Consider the following 17,082-nt stretch of genomic DNA (forward strand, 5'->3'; position numbering starts at 1 on the left):
CTTACAATAGATGGGAGATGGGCTAATGTAAGTTTCACTTCACAGAGCTATTATCAGAACTTAGGCCTCTGTCCTTTACTCCAGTCCTCTGTACTACCGTCTATACTACTAACCTAATTTATAGTCCATATCCCTATTTGTGAACAAAAGGTATCACTCCCAAAAGTTGTACTGATATGACTTGAAAACTTGCTCTGTATCAAGGAGATGAGAATGAAAAATGGCTTGAGGAATTTTTCCCTATGCCTGAAACCAGACAAAATGGCGACCCTGGCAGGTAAAGGACAGGGTTTTGACATAGCTCCAAACAGCTCCAAGACTTAAGTGGCAACAGCATTTTGGAGCCATGGGAAAGTATGTTAGATCTCAGGCTGAATTTCTCCATCATAGCTGAAAGAAGAAGAAAAGTTGAGTGGGTGGAATTGAGGACAGGAAAAAGGTACCAAACAAGGTACTCAAGGTGAATGATCTTAGTGATGGTGGGTCTGGGCTCGTCTCTCCCTCCACTACAATGCTTCTTCTCTGCTATTCTCTATTTCTGGAAACCTTCAGAGAAGTGAACAGCTCCTCAAACCAATTCCCAGTCATCTAACTTTAATGAAATTTTAATAGAGCATCTGTGTGGTTCAACTCAGAGAAACCTCAGATCCTTATATTTCCCTTTTAAATGATGCCACAAAAGCACTGCTTACTCAAGCAGCTATTGGTTGTACAACAGCAGCAATTTTAGGAATAGAAGCTGCCACTTACCAAGCCTGCACCATGTGACAGACAACCAGAGAAAGCTCATGATGAGAAACGGTAAATAAATCTCCTGACTGCTAGAAATTCGAAGGGGCACATTTACACTCTCTTTCCACATGCCTTCCCCACAATCTCGTAATACCTGGAGAAGAAACTGAAAAAATACTCTCTTTTCCACTGACAGAATGGAACTATTATCCATCTTCTTAAAAGCTCTTAAAAGTTTTTCCTGAAACAAGAGTGGGCAGGGAAAATGCATACAGATGAATGCCAGCAGAGCTCTCTCAAAATCAGAGCAATATTTAAAATTTGGAAGACTACAGAAGTCTTTGTTTCTTTTTACTTGGTGGATAGATAACATACTCAGGGCAAACTGCTACCCTCTGTCTCTATGTCTGCAAGTCCCTGTGGCACAGGGAAAAGAACAAATTATCTGGCAAAAAAGTCATTTCCCTTTAAGGAAAAGCTAAAAGACCCCCCCCTGCCCCCCATAACTAAGAAAAATGAAGTCCTTTATGTGACTTTTTATGTTCTTTGTAGTAAGAAATTATTTTTAAGAGTTTAAAATAAACACAAATAATATTTATTATATTAGAAAATCCAGATAATCAAAATAAGAAAATAGTTATTGGACATTATATTGTGAATGGATAACACAGTTAAACTTTTTGCTATTTATTGATTTCCCTGAATATCCTTAAATTTTTTTTTGTTTTTTAAGGCTTATTTATTTCTGAGAGAGAGACAGTACATGTGTGTGCATGCATACAAGCGGAGAAGGTTGGGGGCCGGGAGGACGCGCAGAGGATCCAAAGCGGACTCCACACTGACAGCAGAGAACCCGATACAGGGCTCAAACTCATGAACCGCGAGATCATGACCTGAGCAGAAATCAGATGCTAAACCGACTGAGCCACCCAGGTGCCCCCCCCAACTGAATATTCTTGATCAGGTACTTAATATACTTTGGTAAGGTTTGCAGATTATGAGAGGTTCAATGGTTATGTGAGTTTATTGAACAATATTTACAACAAAGGAACCCATTTCTGAAGCAATGTGGGAGAAAGTCAAAGTCTGCTAATTTTAGGATATCAGTATAATTTCTTTATAATTTTTTACATTAGACTATGGTCTAGCCTATAGTTTGATAAGTACTGTCCAACTTTGTCTGATTCACAAGATCCTGGTTATAAGTGCTTGGGTACACAGCTTAGAATTCATGAAATATACAAGTAGGAAAATGTAGTAAAATTAGATGCCTTGTCTGTACCACCACCAGACGAGAACATCTTCATTTATATCCCAGTCAAAACGCTTTCCAAAACTGCCTAGTATCGTCAGAGAGAAATCATTTTAGAGAATATTCCATTTACGATGTGTGTGTGTCTAAGTCTTACATTATGAGACATTATCTTCTTACTACACATATTAAAAGCACTTTGTAAAAAGAAAAAGAAAGAATAAAGGGTTTTCTCTTCCTTTAGAACACAAGGGTTAGAGTAACTTACTTGTTGAGTGCGGTTAGAGCATTTACCTGTTTATTCTGTCGGTGGGAGAAAGTAGACCGAGCTTCCACATCAACCTGGTGCCTATGACAATAAGAAGGTGCATCTCACAGAGCACATGGTGGATATAAGCCAGATTCTGGTTCTTGGATGGTCAAGAATTTTCTAATTATAGTGGCTCTGAGCACTTCTAAAAATGTTTTATATGCCAAAAAATGCTTATAAGTTGTATATTATCAACTAATACTGAGATACATTTACCTAAAATACATATGTGGGTGTGTATACATACATACATACATACATACATAAAATTTTTGTAAAGATTTTTAAAAATGCTACATCTTAACCTGGTGTTGTCAGTAGGCATTAATTCTGCCTCCCAGGCAATATTTGGCAATGTCAAGAGACATTTCTGCTTGTCCTGGCTGGGGATGACCCAGTTAGTGGTATTTGGTGGGTACAGAGTCCAGTGATGCTGCTAAATAACCCACAATGCACAGGACAGCCCTTCACAACCAAGAACTATCTGGTCCACAAGGTCACTACTGTCAAGTTTATGAAACCTTTAACTGGACATAATTTGATACCCTATATGTAATGTCTACTTGTTCTTGCTTGCACATTTGCTTAATGCCAAGTAGAAAGCTTATTCTCATTCACTTCTCAGAAGATGATGTTCTGCTGTTTTCTGGTAGGTTACCTATTTTTGGATTTAGTGCAGCTCCTTGATTTCACACTGAAAAGTCTCTGGGAGGACTTTGTGTTGTTTCGTCTTGTTTTATGTTTGGCTACGTTACGTCACTTTGGCATGATGTCCTATTAGCTCCCTTAAGTTAACAAGAAAGCTTTCTCTAGCTGCTCTTTCCTTAAAAAGTAGCAAAACGACTTCTGATTCTTCACTCATCTCTCATTACACATCTCAATGTTTATGCTGAAACCAAATCAAAGGTAAGGGCATAGAGAAGGACCAACATAATATACTGTCCAAAAACCAAGGAAGATAAAATTTTGCTTATCGTGAGTGGGGTTATAAAAAGCTTACACTTACTAAAATCTCATCAATAGAAGATAAATGCAGGGTTGTTTATCTTTGTGGTAACATAAAAAACACAGGTGGGAGTCTTAACTTCATTAAATTCTAGACAGGCATTTTTTTAACAAATTATTTCAATGATTTAACTAAATGTACTTATGTTCTGAAAGGCTGAATATCACACTGGATAAAACCAATAACGGGGGGTGGGGGGCAATGGAAACGTTTTTAAGACGAAACATAAGTGAATTCTATATAGCTCGAATGGGACCGTTTAATTAGCCCTGAAATTGAAACAAACCAAATAAAAGATTTAGTCTAGTCATGCTATGAGACATTCATAATGCGTTTGCATTTTCCCTTGTACTCTGAGACTCAAGGCATCCAACATCACTATTCAAAGGCAAACAGAATTACTTAAAGCTTCTTGCTAATGATCAATGTGACAAAATAATTCAGATAAGATATGGCATAGGTTTTCAGTGTTTATCCTAAATTCATCTAGATCCCTTGCACACAACTGACTGGAAAATGTATACTTGATCCTACTCACAAAAAATCTCACAGAATTAGAATACTGGCCAGCATTATGGGGCACCAGGGTGGCTTAGTTGGTTAAGCATCTGACTTGGGCTCAGGTTATGATATCACGGTTTGTGAGTTCGAGCCCCACATTGGGCTCTGTGCTGACAGCATGGAGTCTGGAGCCCACTTTGAGTTCTGGGTCTCTCCTTCTCTCTATGCCCCTCCCCTGCCCCTGCTCATACCCTGTCTCTCTCTCTCTCTCTCTCTCAAAAAGAAGTAAACATTAAAAAAAAAAAAAAAGAATACTGGCCAGCATTTAATGGAATGGCTTTGCTACTGATGGCAGATAGCATTATACGTGGAGAACCTTGTTTTATTTTTTTAACCTTATAATAACTGCAAAGATTCATGAAAATGCAATTGTCAATCTCAAATTTAACAACCATAACATTTATGTAGGAACCCATGTCCTGCCTGTTCTTGTTTCGTTTTTCCCCTGGTCTTTTCTCCTTCATCTCTATTTTTCCTGCTCCACATTATGAACCAGAACATAAGCACTGATTCAGTTAACCCCTTATCAAGCAGAGAAAAGGCCAGAGGTCAAATCAACAAGTCATCAGAAACGACAGTTAATTTTTCATGAGCGGCCATTGACTCAGGCATTGGTCTAAGATAAATGCTCTCCATTAATTCTTTAAAAGGTAAAAAGAGTAAGAACTTTACAGATGTTCTGGCTAAATATCTCAATAACAATTTAACAATTAGTTTATAACAGCAACCTGAAGTGCCTGGTGAAAGTACAGATTTGTGGGCCCTCGCCCAGACGTCCTGATTCACCAGGTCTGGGGTGGTAGCCCAGGAGTCTGGATTTTAACAGGAAGTCCATGTATTATCCTTGAGAAACACACACAAGGGTTTATACCACAGGCTTTGTGCAATGCAACTTATATTTTATTCTCAGTTCTAATAGTCGCTCTGTAGCACTCCAGAAGTGGCTAGAGAAGTTGCCAACCTGGATAAAGCTTTAGTTTACCATCTGTAAAATGGGAGCAGGGACATCAATCTCTTTTGTGTGTTAATATTAAAGTGCTCATTTTAAAGGCCTGACACATAACTGGTACATGATAAATGGTCTATTGGTAGGAGTGGTATCCATCATTATCAACATCATCACCATCACCATTCTGTCCCCATTAATCCCTGGATACTCATTTTAGGGAAACACAGCAGTTCTAGAGGAAATAATGGGAAACCTTCAGATTTTTTTTTAATTTTAGAAAATGTAATCAAAATCAAATGTACTACAGTAAAGACATGTGTGCTAAATTACCATTTGGTGTCTTTGCTTTTGGCAAGAATATTTCAGCTCCGTGGGGTAATGTTCTCATATGCTGCTCAGAAGTAGAACTTGGCTTCTTGACACATTCTTCTTAAGGATAAGCCAATTAATATTATTTAATAAATGTGACTTGATTTGTGGATAATATCACAAAATATGGAAACGATGGTGTGCATGTCATTGACTTCCTTGTTGAATAATTTATGTACATTTTGAAATATTTTTATAAAGACTCAGGCTGCCTTATAAATATATAGGTAGCAACAATGTAGTCTGTTGGACAGTTTGGGCTCATTAAAAATATGAAAACTTTAAACATGAAGGAAAGGAGCTTTGCTTCGATCTTTGGCATTACAGGAAGACACCCTCAAACTCATCAACTAAGAGGAATAATGATGACAACATCGTGTTTCCATTTTTCTATGCTATTCTATGGTAAGTGTCAAGTCTAAGAAAAACACAATACAGTGGTTTTACCCTAACAAAACTCATGGGCAGATACACTGAAATGTTCATCCTTACGTGGCATAAACCCCTTGCCTGCACTGACTGCACACGCTGGCACAATGACATCGAATGGCACTTTTCACTCACACAAATGTAGGAGGACGTCTTCAATTAATAAGAGAGCTGGATTTCACCAGATAGCACCAAGTGTAAACATTACATTTGTTGCCAATAGAAAGATGCACATAATGGAATCTTACCAATACTAATCGGCTTATATTATCAGGTCCATGAACGATAATGTTCATTATAAACCAATATTAGAATAAAATTCCAAGCACACCAATAAACCTGCTGCTAGAGTTATTTAATGTGCTTTTACGCAAAGAGCATGTGGTTCTAATCTAGATTCTGTTGATGCAGCAGATTGTTACAACTCCAATAGTTGCATGTTATGCTACCCAATAGATGATAAGTTGGGCAGGTCAGTTCATCAGGCTTTATCTCCAATTAGCACTAAAAATGCACACAGCAAACTATAGCAGAGAAAAGACTCGACCTTGCTAAATTAGACATTCTGGAGAGAGGGCAAATGAAGCCCTATTTTCAAAGGGAGGATCCCTAATACTCTGTAATCAAAATGTACCCTCTTTGGAAGAGGAACACCTGCCATCAAAACATAAGGTACCAAGTTAACCCACAGTACCATACTTAGAGAAAGAGTTTCATTCTCTATGAAAGATTCTCTGTCTCCACTCCCTATCCTCCCAAAATAACAAAACAGGCAAGGTTACCTTTCTCACAGTGGCTTCCTGTGAATCCAGAAGGACAGATGCATTTGTTAGGAGACACACATGTTCCACCGTACCTGCAGCCCTCTTGGCAGAAAGCTGTCACAAAAAAAAAAAAAAAATAATAATAATAATAGTAAGAGATTTCTCTTAGATAAGATGGCAATAAGGAAACTCATGGTGAACAGCATGAACACAGAAACAATTCTTTCTTCGTTGCAGAGAGAATACTTATGTGTTGACATATTTAAAAGTTTCTGTATACAAAAAGAAATAAACATAATACCTGTTTCACTGGTTTATATGAAATCAATTGAAATAATGGATATTAAGTATTTAGCACAGGGCTGGCATGTGCTAAGGGGTAGTTAGTATGAGGACTATTACTATTGCTATTATTCTGATTATTGATAAATTTTAAATCAAATAGGAAACCAGAAAGGATAGGGTAGGGTCAAAGGCAAAGGCATTTTATTTTATTTTTTTAAACATTTATTTATTATTGAGAGACAGTGAGAGATAGAGCATGAGCATGGGAGGGGCAGAGAGAGGAGGAGACACAGAATCTGAAGTAAGCTCCAGGCTCCGAGCTGTCAGCACAGAACCGGACGCGGGGCTCGAACCCACAAACCGCGAGACCGTGACCTGAGCTGAAGTCGGATGCTCAACTGACTGGGCCACCCAGGTGCCCCAAACACAAAGGCATTTTAAATGCGATTTTGAAACTACTCTTTGTAACTATTTTTAAAAGATCTTTTATTATAATAAAAACATTTGTATATTACTTTAAAAGATTTGGAATAGTCTATATAATTTTTGATGACATAAATTTAACTAAGTGCTTACTGTTGGATATTTAAGATGTTTCCAACAATTCCATAGTAAAACATTACCTTGTCCTTATAGCTAAAATGCTCAATACACCTCAAATTATTCCTTTAGGAGAAATGCTTCAATGTGCAAATACTGTTTCAAAGGATGTATTCTTTGTTAAGTCTTTTGATAAACCAAACCCCAACTCAGTGCTGCCCTGTTAACCTTCAGAGACCAGGTTGGTTTCCCATATTACCCGCTAGCTGTATAGCTCCACGAACCTCTCCTCAACAGTACCACCTATAATTGTTCACTTATGTATAATTAGTTACCACCTTCTATTTCATCCACTGGCCTGTAAGACCCATCAGGACAAGTAACTGGATTGTTCTTGCTCCCCACTGTACCGTAGTTTTAGAACCTGAGCACACGGTAGTTGCTGAATGAACTGACCTATATTCTACAGATTATTCTGACAAGAAAACTCTTTTTCTAACAATTCCTCAACACTTCCATGCTGGATAATTTATGATCAAACCCTTCAGCATAACCCATAATATAGTGTACCAAAACCGCAAAATTTGTCATTAATGAAGATGATTGCAACTTGTTACCACTGAGTTTCTTTCATTCACAAGAGACCTAGGTGAGCAAATGCTTTTAACTGCTGCTAGAAATATGCCACACTGGAAGAATGTCATCGTTATATTTTGCCATCATCACCCAAATAATATGGGTTTAACTTTTAAAAAGCTACATAAAAACCTCTGGAGAGTTGAACACTAGTTCAAATACATAGAACTTCTTACAATATTACCATTTTCCACATCATTTAACATCCCCTGGATAATTTAACATTCTGTAGCTTAGTAATTAATCGTGAGCTCCTTTGCATCTGTCAGAGGACACACAGCGTGTACCTTGCTATTCAAATACGATTTCCCATTTTCTAGCATCTTAGTACCCTAAGACTATGCAAAACACATTTGGACCACATCAGCCTTGGTATATTCATCACAAACCAATATGTATATAAACATATGCATACAAACGTATACAAAATCTCTTGCCCCCAAAATCACACATTTGGCCTCTGGTGACTGACATTTCAAGTAGGATATTTAACATATAGCTCTGCACCAGAGCTAGTAACAAAAAATAAAGTGTTGTTGCAGGCTGAAATGGCAGATGTAAAGCTGGTAAGGAGCAGTTTCAAGTGACCCCAAAAGACGACAGGAATTAGGAAGCAAGAAGCTCAGCTTGGGTTTCTTTAGTGAAACAAACAGCACTTGGGCCAGAGCTGTATGCGCATGTGCGCACACACTTAAACAGATTCCTAATAATATGCGTGCGTGCTCCTGACTTACTCAACTCTTACGAAGAAATGATCGAGGTTTTGTGGCAAGCATAATGTTTGTAATGTTCTAAGAATGCAGATGTCATAATAAATAGGGTGCTGTGAGGACGAAATGAATTAGTGTTTGTAAGGGCCTTTAAACAGTGTGTGGCACATAGTGTTAAATAACTATTTTGTTAAATAAAATTGATTGATGGCAATATTGTCACGACGGTGAAGCACGGAGTGGGAACAAATTGCCTAATACCCAGACAATATAAGCCCATTCGACAAGGAGTAGGGCTTCCCCAAGATGGGTTAAAGGCATCCCTTGTTGTTTATGCTTGATTTAGTTTCTAATAATGGTAGTAGTGACCTTTATCATGGAAATGACAGATAGGTGTTACTGTTTCTTTCACAAAAAAGGTAAAAGCAGGGCTCAAAAACAAAGTACCCTGTCTAAGGCCACTCAGGTAGCAAAGCAGGAGAGCAAAGATTCAAGCAGACTTCTTTGGCTATAGGCCTTGCCTTTTCTTTATATGTTACAGTGCAGGTTAATCTGCAATCTGGTATTCACATGGGCAGCTTTGTTCTTTTTTGGATAGTTCCATAAGGGCTAAGTAAATGGTCTATAAATTGAAAGAAAAAATAAATATGTCCAAATTGCACGTATGGCACCAAATAAGGGGGGTAGGGAGCTGGTCATGTTCATCTTATCTAATCTCCATTTGTGTCTGAGCCTAGTCACAATTTACGAAATCTAGGCACACAGTATTTTTTGATGGACTTTATCTGGAACAGAAATTCATTACCTACTCAAACCTCAGAGAGTATGACAAAGTAATTTAAAAAAAAACAAAACAGAAAAGCAAATAAAGAAGGAACATGTCATCCAAAACTTGAACTACCCGAAATCAAGATCAATGCAAAGTATTTCTTTGAATACTTTACAAGACATCAAAAGACACTGGCATCCTAAACTAAAGGTTGTGGATAGATTATTTATATTTGGTTCTTCTTGATCAACTATCAGCCCAGCATTTCAAAGACAAAGATTCTGATGCTCAGAGGACCTATAACTTTGCACAGCATTACTTAGTGGATGGTATAACCAAAACAAAAAGCCAAGTCAGCACTACATTTCTTTCCAGTTTCTGGGAAGACAGGATAGGAGAACCACATGACTCAAACCCTTGTTCTGCATTTAATAGCTATGTCACCTACAGCAAATTATTTCACTTCTCTGGACCTCAGAGAACAAAACAAACAATAATGACAAAAACACCTACACTGTGCAGGTTACATTGAACTGCCAATGCAAACCACCCAGCGCAGGGCACTACAGGTATAGTGTGCTCAGGACCTGGAGGTGACTGTTGTTATTTATCACCAGGATTCTGTTTTCCCAAAGAACACTACTATCATGCACCGGTTTTTGTTCTAGATGTGCCAAGGATTACACAGAAAAGATCCCTATGCCATGGAGCTTATTCTTTAATGAAGGCTCATGGTCATTCCTTCCTTGACCTGACGAGTTTAGTTCTATCACATGGTTTACAGTGAAACTTGGAATCATAGCTACTTTGCAAACTCAGGAAAACTCAGGCATCATGGGTATGTTGCTCTTTTGTCAACCACTAATTCAAAGCATGACTTGAATAGATTATAAATATGCAATGAAATTAAAAACCTGATTCTGCCATTACAATGCCATTTGTTATTAATGTCATACCCTGGGGGAGATGTTGTCCTGGACCAACTCTGAAATGGTATTATTCTGTTTTTGAAGGGACTCTCTTCATTGTGCAAGAAAACCAGAAAACTCAAAATTGAGGGAGCATTAATCCACAGAAAGACTACTTGTTTTATATTCAAAAAGTCTCAGCATGTGGAACAAAACTTGGACATGTAGGGAACAAAATGAGAATATAGGTTTGCAGATGCCCAGTATCATCATCATGTGTTCAGTGTGACAATGCTGGTTTTACACTAACAAAAAAGTAATAACCATTCAAGGTCCAAACACTTTGCAGGATCCTCAGAAAGTTTTCTGGGCATATATTTAGTTTCCAGGGATACTCAGTATGCTGACAAACTATAAGGAAACATACAAGTTTCATTCAGCACCATCTGATAAAAGGAAACTCTTTTCTTTCCTCCTGGTTTCCTTGAGGAAGCATTTTCCTCGAGCTCATTTCTGACCTGTGCAGGCAGAGGAATTAAATTCTGTTGGTAAATTTGGGGAGAATATGTATCAGGGTGATGATTCTCAGGTGGGAGAAGCAGGAAACAAGGCTGGAAGCACCATTAGAAGTATGTAATTGTTACATTTCTAGCTTTGTTTTGGATAGTTACTAGATGTGAATTACAGCCTTTAAAAATAACCATCAAGATACCTCAATAAATAATAGCTGCCTACCATGGGCCAATGATTACATGGTATTATGAGCCAAAGATTATAATTAAGTTGATTATGTGCACCTAAAACCCCAAATGGGGAGGAAATATTTAAAACCTATTCATGCTTACCAAAACTCCATGGCCACCCCCACATCTTTCTTGGGAATGAGCTGCCTTCATTCAGATGGAATCAATTTTCCTTACCTCCCAGATGATGCCTTCCTCCCTGGAACCTGGTTGGTAAGTCAGCCTTCTTCTGTGTTCATTCTTAGCAAACTACCTTGTCTTACTGACTTAAACTCATCTTCTTCAATCCAGCTGTCAGTAACAAAGGTGATATCACCTCTATGTTTGCTTTTTGGTTTATTCCTCATTTCTTTCAGAACATGGTACATATCAAGACCCTCTCAAACATGTCTGGTTGTCACAGATGGCAGGTAGGGTCAGTGCGGTAATGACATTTGGTGGGTAGAGGACAGGGATGTTGCCAACCGTCTTGTAATGCATAGGTTGGCCCTGCATAACAAAGAATTATCTGGCCCAAAATGTCAACAGTGTTGAGACTGAGAAACTCTGCTCCAACTTTACACAATGTAAGTCTGTTAGGTGTCTCCAGGAGCAAAATTATGTTACTTTAACCCTTTTTTCCATTTCTACCTCCTTAATCTCTCCCCCCCCCTGCAAAAAACAGTTAAAATGCAGAAAAAAACTAAGAATAAAATCATCCAGATGGCTAGTCTGATAAATAAAATCAAACATCCAGATGTCTACAACTCTCCATTTGCATATTATTCTGGTCTTAAGCACACAGTATACTGCACAAGTTGATATTTAACTACTGCCTCCAGGTCACCATCACCCCTATTACTTACTATGTGTGTTTGTATCCACAGCTGTAATAGCCCTTTGCACTCTCCTTTTCAACACTAATAATACTAACAATAGTAATGGTGAATTCCATTTATGGAAGACCTATTAAGGCCTTAAAGACTATATTCCATTTCATCCTAACAGCAGCAGCACTGTGGATTAGCCATGTTATGCTCATTGTCAGATGAGAAAGCTGGCTTAGAGAAGTGGAAGGTCACACTGCTAAGTGGTAATCTGGGTTTTGAGTCCAGCATCAATCATCTCTTTCTAAGTCATTACCATTTTGAGCTTGCCCACCTACTGTGCACAGAAAACATGCTGGGTGCTGAGAAGTCTATAGCTAGGTGAGAGATGGCAGAGACATCTAAAACACATATAAAACCAAGAATAGGGGCGCCTGGGTGGCTCAGTCGGTTGAGCGGCCGACTTCGGCTCAGGTCATGATCTCGCGGTCCGTGAGTTCGAGCACCGCGTCGGGCTCTGTGCTGACAGCTCGGAGCCTGGAGCCTGTTTCCGACTCTGTGTCTCCCTCTCTCTGACCCTCCCCCATTCATGCTCTGTCTCTCTCTGTCTCAAAAATCAATAAACATTTAAAAAAAAAAACAAGAATAAAATGCAGTAAATGCTATGATAGCAATATGAATAAAATGCCTACAGAACATAGAAGACAATGTGATAAATTGTGCCTGATGGACTTAGGACAAAGCTTTTCAACAGAGCTGGCATTTGAGTTGGGTCTGGAGGAATGAATGGGATTTTTGCCAAGAAGAGAAGCACAGGAAAAGGGACACTTCAGGTCAAGGTTTGTCCTGCGGAAAGGTATTGAATAGAAGATGAAAATGAGTCAGTGTTTATAACTCACATCAAGGTTAGAGACAGAGCATTAGAAGAAAATGCAGTTAGTCATGCAGGCAAACAGGAGCATGTTAGCACCTGCGAGCCATCCTCTCCATCTTCCCATTTCCCATCCACTTCCTGGATCCCATCCACTTCCGTCCACTTTGTTAGTGACCTCAAGGCACAGTAGTGTGCTGCCTGGATATCTGCATACAGACTCTTTTGTTCTGTCCATCATTCTAGTTATTTGGTTTAACATAATGCTTTGCTAATCTTTTTTACTACTCTAAATAGTAGGCTGTAAGTTTTACTCAGAAACCTTCACATACACACAACCAGTAATATAAAATTGACTCTCAGTATGTGTAATGCATTTCGATGTTTTCTACTGTATTGACTTCCATTGCATTGCTTTGCACTGTACTCTATTCTCTATCATTTTAAAAATAAGCTATCATTCAATGACTTACTTCCCCAGCCCGCTAAAACTGCACTTTAAACTAGGCACTTATTTCACACATCCTTGGTAATCACTGTATTCTTCTAGTCCACAGCATTCTGTGACAGTATGTGGGGCCACAGAGTCACTTTTAGATTAATCTTCAGATGTTGGTCTTAGCTCTAGAAAGAGTGATATAAGTAAATGTTGCTATTCTCTAGGGATATAGTTGCAACAGAGGCCATGTGGTCTGAAAAGTAAAAATATTTACTATATGAGCCTTTACTGAAAATCTCTTTCAGAGGAAAAAGTAGTTGGGAATGACCATGGTTAAAAGGAGAGATAGTGCATCCTTTTGCATTTTGTTTTGGAGGGGAGAGGCAGGGTGAGGCTGTATATATGCTTCTCTGACTGGACTGTGAGATTCTTAAGGATGAGGGTCATGTTGTTTGCAATTCTGCCTTCCTCTCTATCATCTTGAATTCTGGTGATATTAAACCTGTGTATTTTGGTAGAGTACATCAATTATGTAAAGAAAACAAAGTTTGAGAAGTCAGTTTTGTGTCATGAACTGTATCATGAAATTTGAGATCAACATTTGACCAAGTCAGATCAATTCAGTTTTAAAAATGGATCATTTGCTATGTGTTCAGACACTAGATACTCTAGTAAGACGTGATCCCTCTCCTCCAGAATCTAAAAGTCTATTATAATGATTCTCCTTGAGGCAATCCTCCCCTCCCCAGGGGATACCTGGCAATGTCTGGACGCATTTTCTGGAGTCACAAATGGGGGAGTGCAGTGGTGGGTGTACTGGTGGGCAGAGACCAGGAATGCTGCTGCTGAACATCCTGCATGCACAGGACAGCCCCAAAGCAAAGAATTATCCAGCTCAACATGTCAACGGTGTCAAAGGTTAGCAAAGGTAGACAGTCCTTTTTATTTAGTCATTCAACAGATACTTATTGAATACCCTCTGTGCCAAAGATTATTCTGAGAACCAAGAATTACAAAGAATAGATAAAAAATACTTCAACTTTTGGGTCTATATTCTAGTGGGAGAATATATACAATAACAAAATAAGTGTGTAAGTGACACAGTAAGGTAGATGATGACAAGCGATATAGTGAAAACCACAAGAGAGCGGGAGAGTGGGGTAGGGGGAGGTGACAGCGGGGGAGGGTTACAGTTAAACAGGGCAATTGTGGAAGGTGTCACTGAGCAGGTGACAGCTGAGTAAAGACACAAGCGGAGAAGGAGTGAGCCATCAAGCAGAAAAGTGTTCCAAGCAGAGGTTACAGCAAGTGCAGAAGCCCTGAGGGGTAGAGTGTACAGAGCACGTCGTGCTTTATGTATCCTAGCAATACTGCCTGCACAAACGTCTTTCTAGAAGATCAAAAAGAGGTCCACACAACAGCAGATGCCTAAGCTGAATCAGAAAAACAGTAAGGAACAAGGCAGTTTGGGGCCAAGGAGGGTCAAGTCAGGGGTGGGGAGCAAGAGCACATGCAGAAGGACAGATGCATGGAGCACCACTGGTGGAACCAGAGGAGCACCGAGCTTGCTGGGAGATGGGCCATAAGGAAGGAGATACAGTGACTGTGACACAGTGACTGTTGCTGGTATTCTTTTTTTTTTTTAATGTTTATTTATTTTCCAGAGAGAGAGTGTGTGTGAGCATGGGAGGGGCAGAGAGAGGGAGACACAGAATCTTAAGCAGGCTCCAGGCTCCAATCTGTCAGCACAGAGCCTGACGTGGGGCTCAAACCCACAAACCATGAAATCATGACCTGAGCCGAAGCCAGACGCTTAACCCACTGAGCCACCCAGGCAACTCCCCCACCTTTTTCTTTTTTTAATATTTTTGAGAGAGAGAGAGAGAGAGAGAGAGAGAGAGAGAGAGCACAAGCGGAGGAGGGACAGAGAGTGGGGGACAGAGGATCTGAAGCAGGCTCTTCAGTGACAGCACAGAGCCCGACACGGGGCTTGAACTCATGAGCCGTGAGATTATGACCCGAGCTGAAGTCCGACACTCAACTGACTGAGTCACCCAGGCGCCCCTGTAGCTGGTATTCTACTAACCTAGGCTTTGGGCTATTTCACTGAAGAGCCACTTCTTTTTTTTTTCTTTTTTTTTTAATTTTAATTTTTTTTTTTATTTTTACGTTTTACTTATTTTTGAGACAGAGAGAGACAGAGCATGAACAGGGGAGGGTCACAGAGAGAGGGAGACACAGAATCTGAAACAGGCTCCAGGCTCTGAGCTGTCAGCACAGAGCCCGATGCGGGGCTCGAACTCACAGACTGCAAGATCATGACCTGAGCCGAAGTCGGTCGCCCAACCGACTGAGCCACCCAGGCGCCCCGAAGAGCCACTTCTACTTTGCCTTCCTCCTCAGGTACTCACTGCTCTTACGAACGATTCAGAACGGCCAATATTGTCTTATTTTCCTGCAATTCCAATTTCATTCAGAATAAAACTGGTGGCTTTTTCCTAGGAAAGCACAGCCAAAATGCTGAATATGAATAAGTTTCTTGAGTTTAAAGTCTCTGAAATGTAGAAATGGAAGAATCACATAAAAGGAAGAGCAATGCAGCAAAAAAATCTCTAAAAACTTGGGAATGAGGAATATTCGGCCCTGATTTTTTGCACGTAGGGGTCAATCATTCACACATTACTCAAACAACATGGGTGTCTGTGGAATTCTTCCATAGAGCCTACAGCTTGGTGTGTGGTTATGACTCTGGAAACAGGTCTAGGTTCCGGTCCCGGTTCCAACCCTTATTAGCTGATTGATTCTCACCCCTCAGCTTGGGTGAGATATAACTGACATTAAAAAAAAAAAGCATTGTGTACATTTAAGGTATAAAATATGTTGATTTATCACATTTTTATATTATAAAAGGATTGCCACCATGACCTTATTTTGAAAATTGCTTAATCTCCTTAAGCACCAAATTCCTTATCTGTATAGTTAGGTCAATAAGAGAACCTATGGCACACTGATATTACTGGGATTAAATAAATAGTGCATATAAAGTATTTTTCACCGTGCCCATGAACATTAAGTGCACAATAATGGTCACTTCCTCTTAAATCTGTCAGTCTCTTATTCTCTAGGTTAATACAGTGCAGCAATTTCTTCCCAAATGTGAAAACTTGTGATCTGTCTTCCCCAACTGGCATATAAACTGATGCCAGAGTTCAGGAGAGTTTGTTGAAGACTAGAATCAATAGGAAGGAAAATAATAAGGGATTAAGACAAAAACCTAAGAAGAGGAACAGAGTAAGAGTTGGTGTTCAAATCTCAAAAAGCAAAATTCAGGAAGCTAGTTAAGGATGTCCCACAATGTAAAAAACTAAGACAACAGTCAAGTTTTATCTTTGCAACAAAAACTCTGAAAGCAACTCAAAATGTGGTGTTCAGCATTTACAGGAGCGCTAAAAATGGGAACCTGCAAGTGCTATCTGTGAAAAGCAGTTGAGGAGAATGCCCGGGGTGAGGAGGTCAGAAGGTTTCCTGCTGCATGCCATATTGGAGTCAAGACCTATATTATACTGTGACCTCTGGAGGTCACGGTCTGGAAACTTTTAAGAAACAAATTCTAGTAACCTCTCCCCGGGAAAAGCATTCTGTGATTTTATATAACCACATGGAATGAGATGTTAAACCTTGAGTGAGATATGAATCCAGGCTGCAGTGATAGTAGCTGGGTCATCTGGGTGGAGCTGAGCTCTTGAGAGGGTTTTTCCATTTCCTACCTCCACCTTGAAATTGGAGCGATTTCTCAGACGCATAAAGCATTATGTGCTTTGGTTTAAAAAGCGCTCCACAAGAATCTTAAAAGGCAATCTGCAATGGAACCATTCTGTAATGAATGAGGACATGAACAGGACAGGAACTAGATGACATGCCCAAGCAAAAGTTAATAACAAGGCAGAGACTGAGAATTCCAGAATCTCTCCCCAATGGGAGAAAGCTTGTTTGTGTTTTTAAA

At 39.4% G+C, this 17,082-nt stretch overlaps 1 protein-coding gene across 2 annotated transcripts in view; it reads right to left on the reverse strand.

Annotated features, from left to right (window-relative positions):
- NELL1 (neural EGFL like 1) overlaps positions 1-17,082 on the reverse strand; it is an 875,786-nt gene that overhangs the window by 222,351 nt on the left and 636,353 nt on the right. For both annotated transcript variants that reach the window (XM_060606214.3, XM_060606213.3), the window contains exon 15: positions 6,391-6,486. In XM_060606214.3, coding sequence (XP_060462197.2) covers positions 6,391-6,486 — 96 coding nt within the window. The remainder of the gene's footprint in view (positions 1-6,390; positions 6,487-17,082) is intronic.

The sequence above is a fragment of the Panthera onca genome, chromosome D1 (assembly GCF_046562875.1).
Source record: "Panthera onca isolate mPanOnc1 chromosome D1, mPanOnc1 haplotype 2, whole genome shotgun sequence".
Lineage (NCBI taxonomy): Eukaryota > Metazoa > Chordata > Mammalia > Carnivora > Felidae > Panthera > Panthera onca.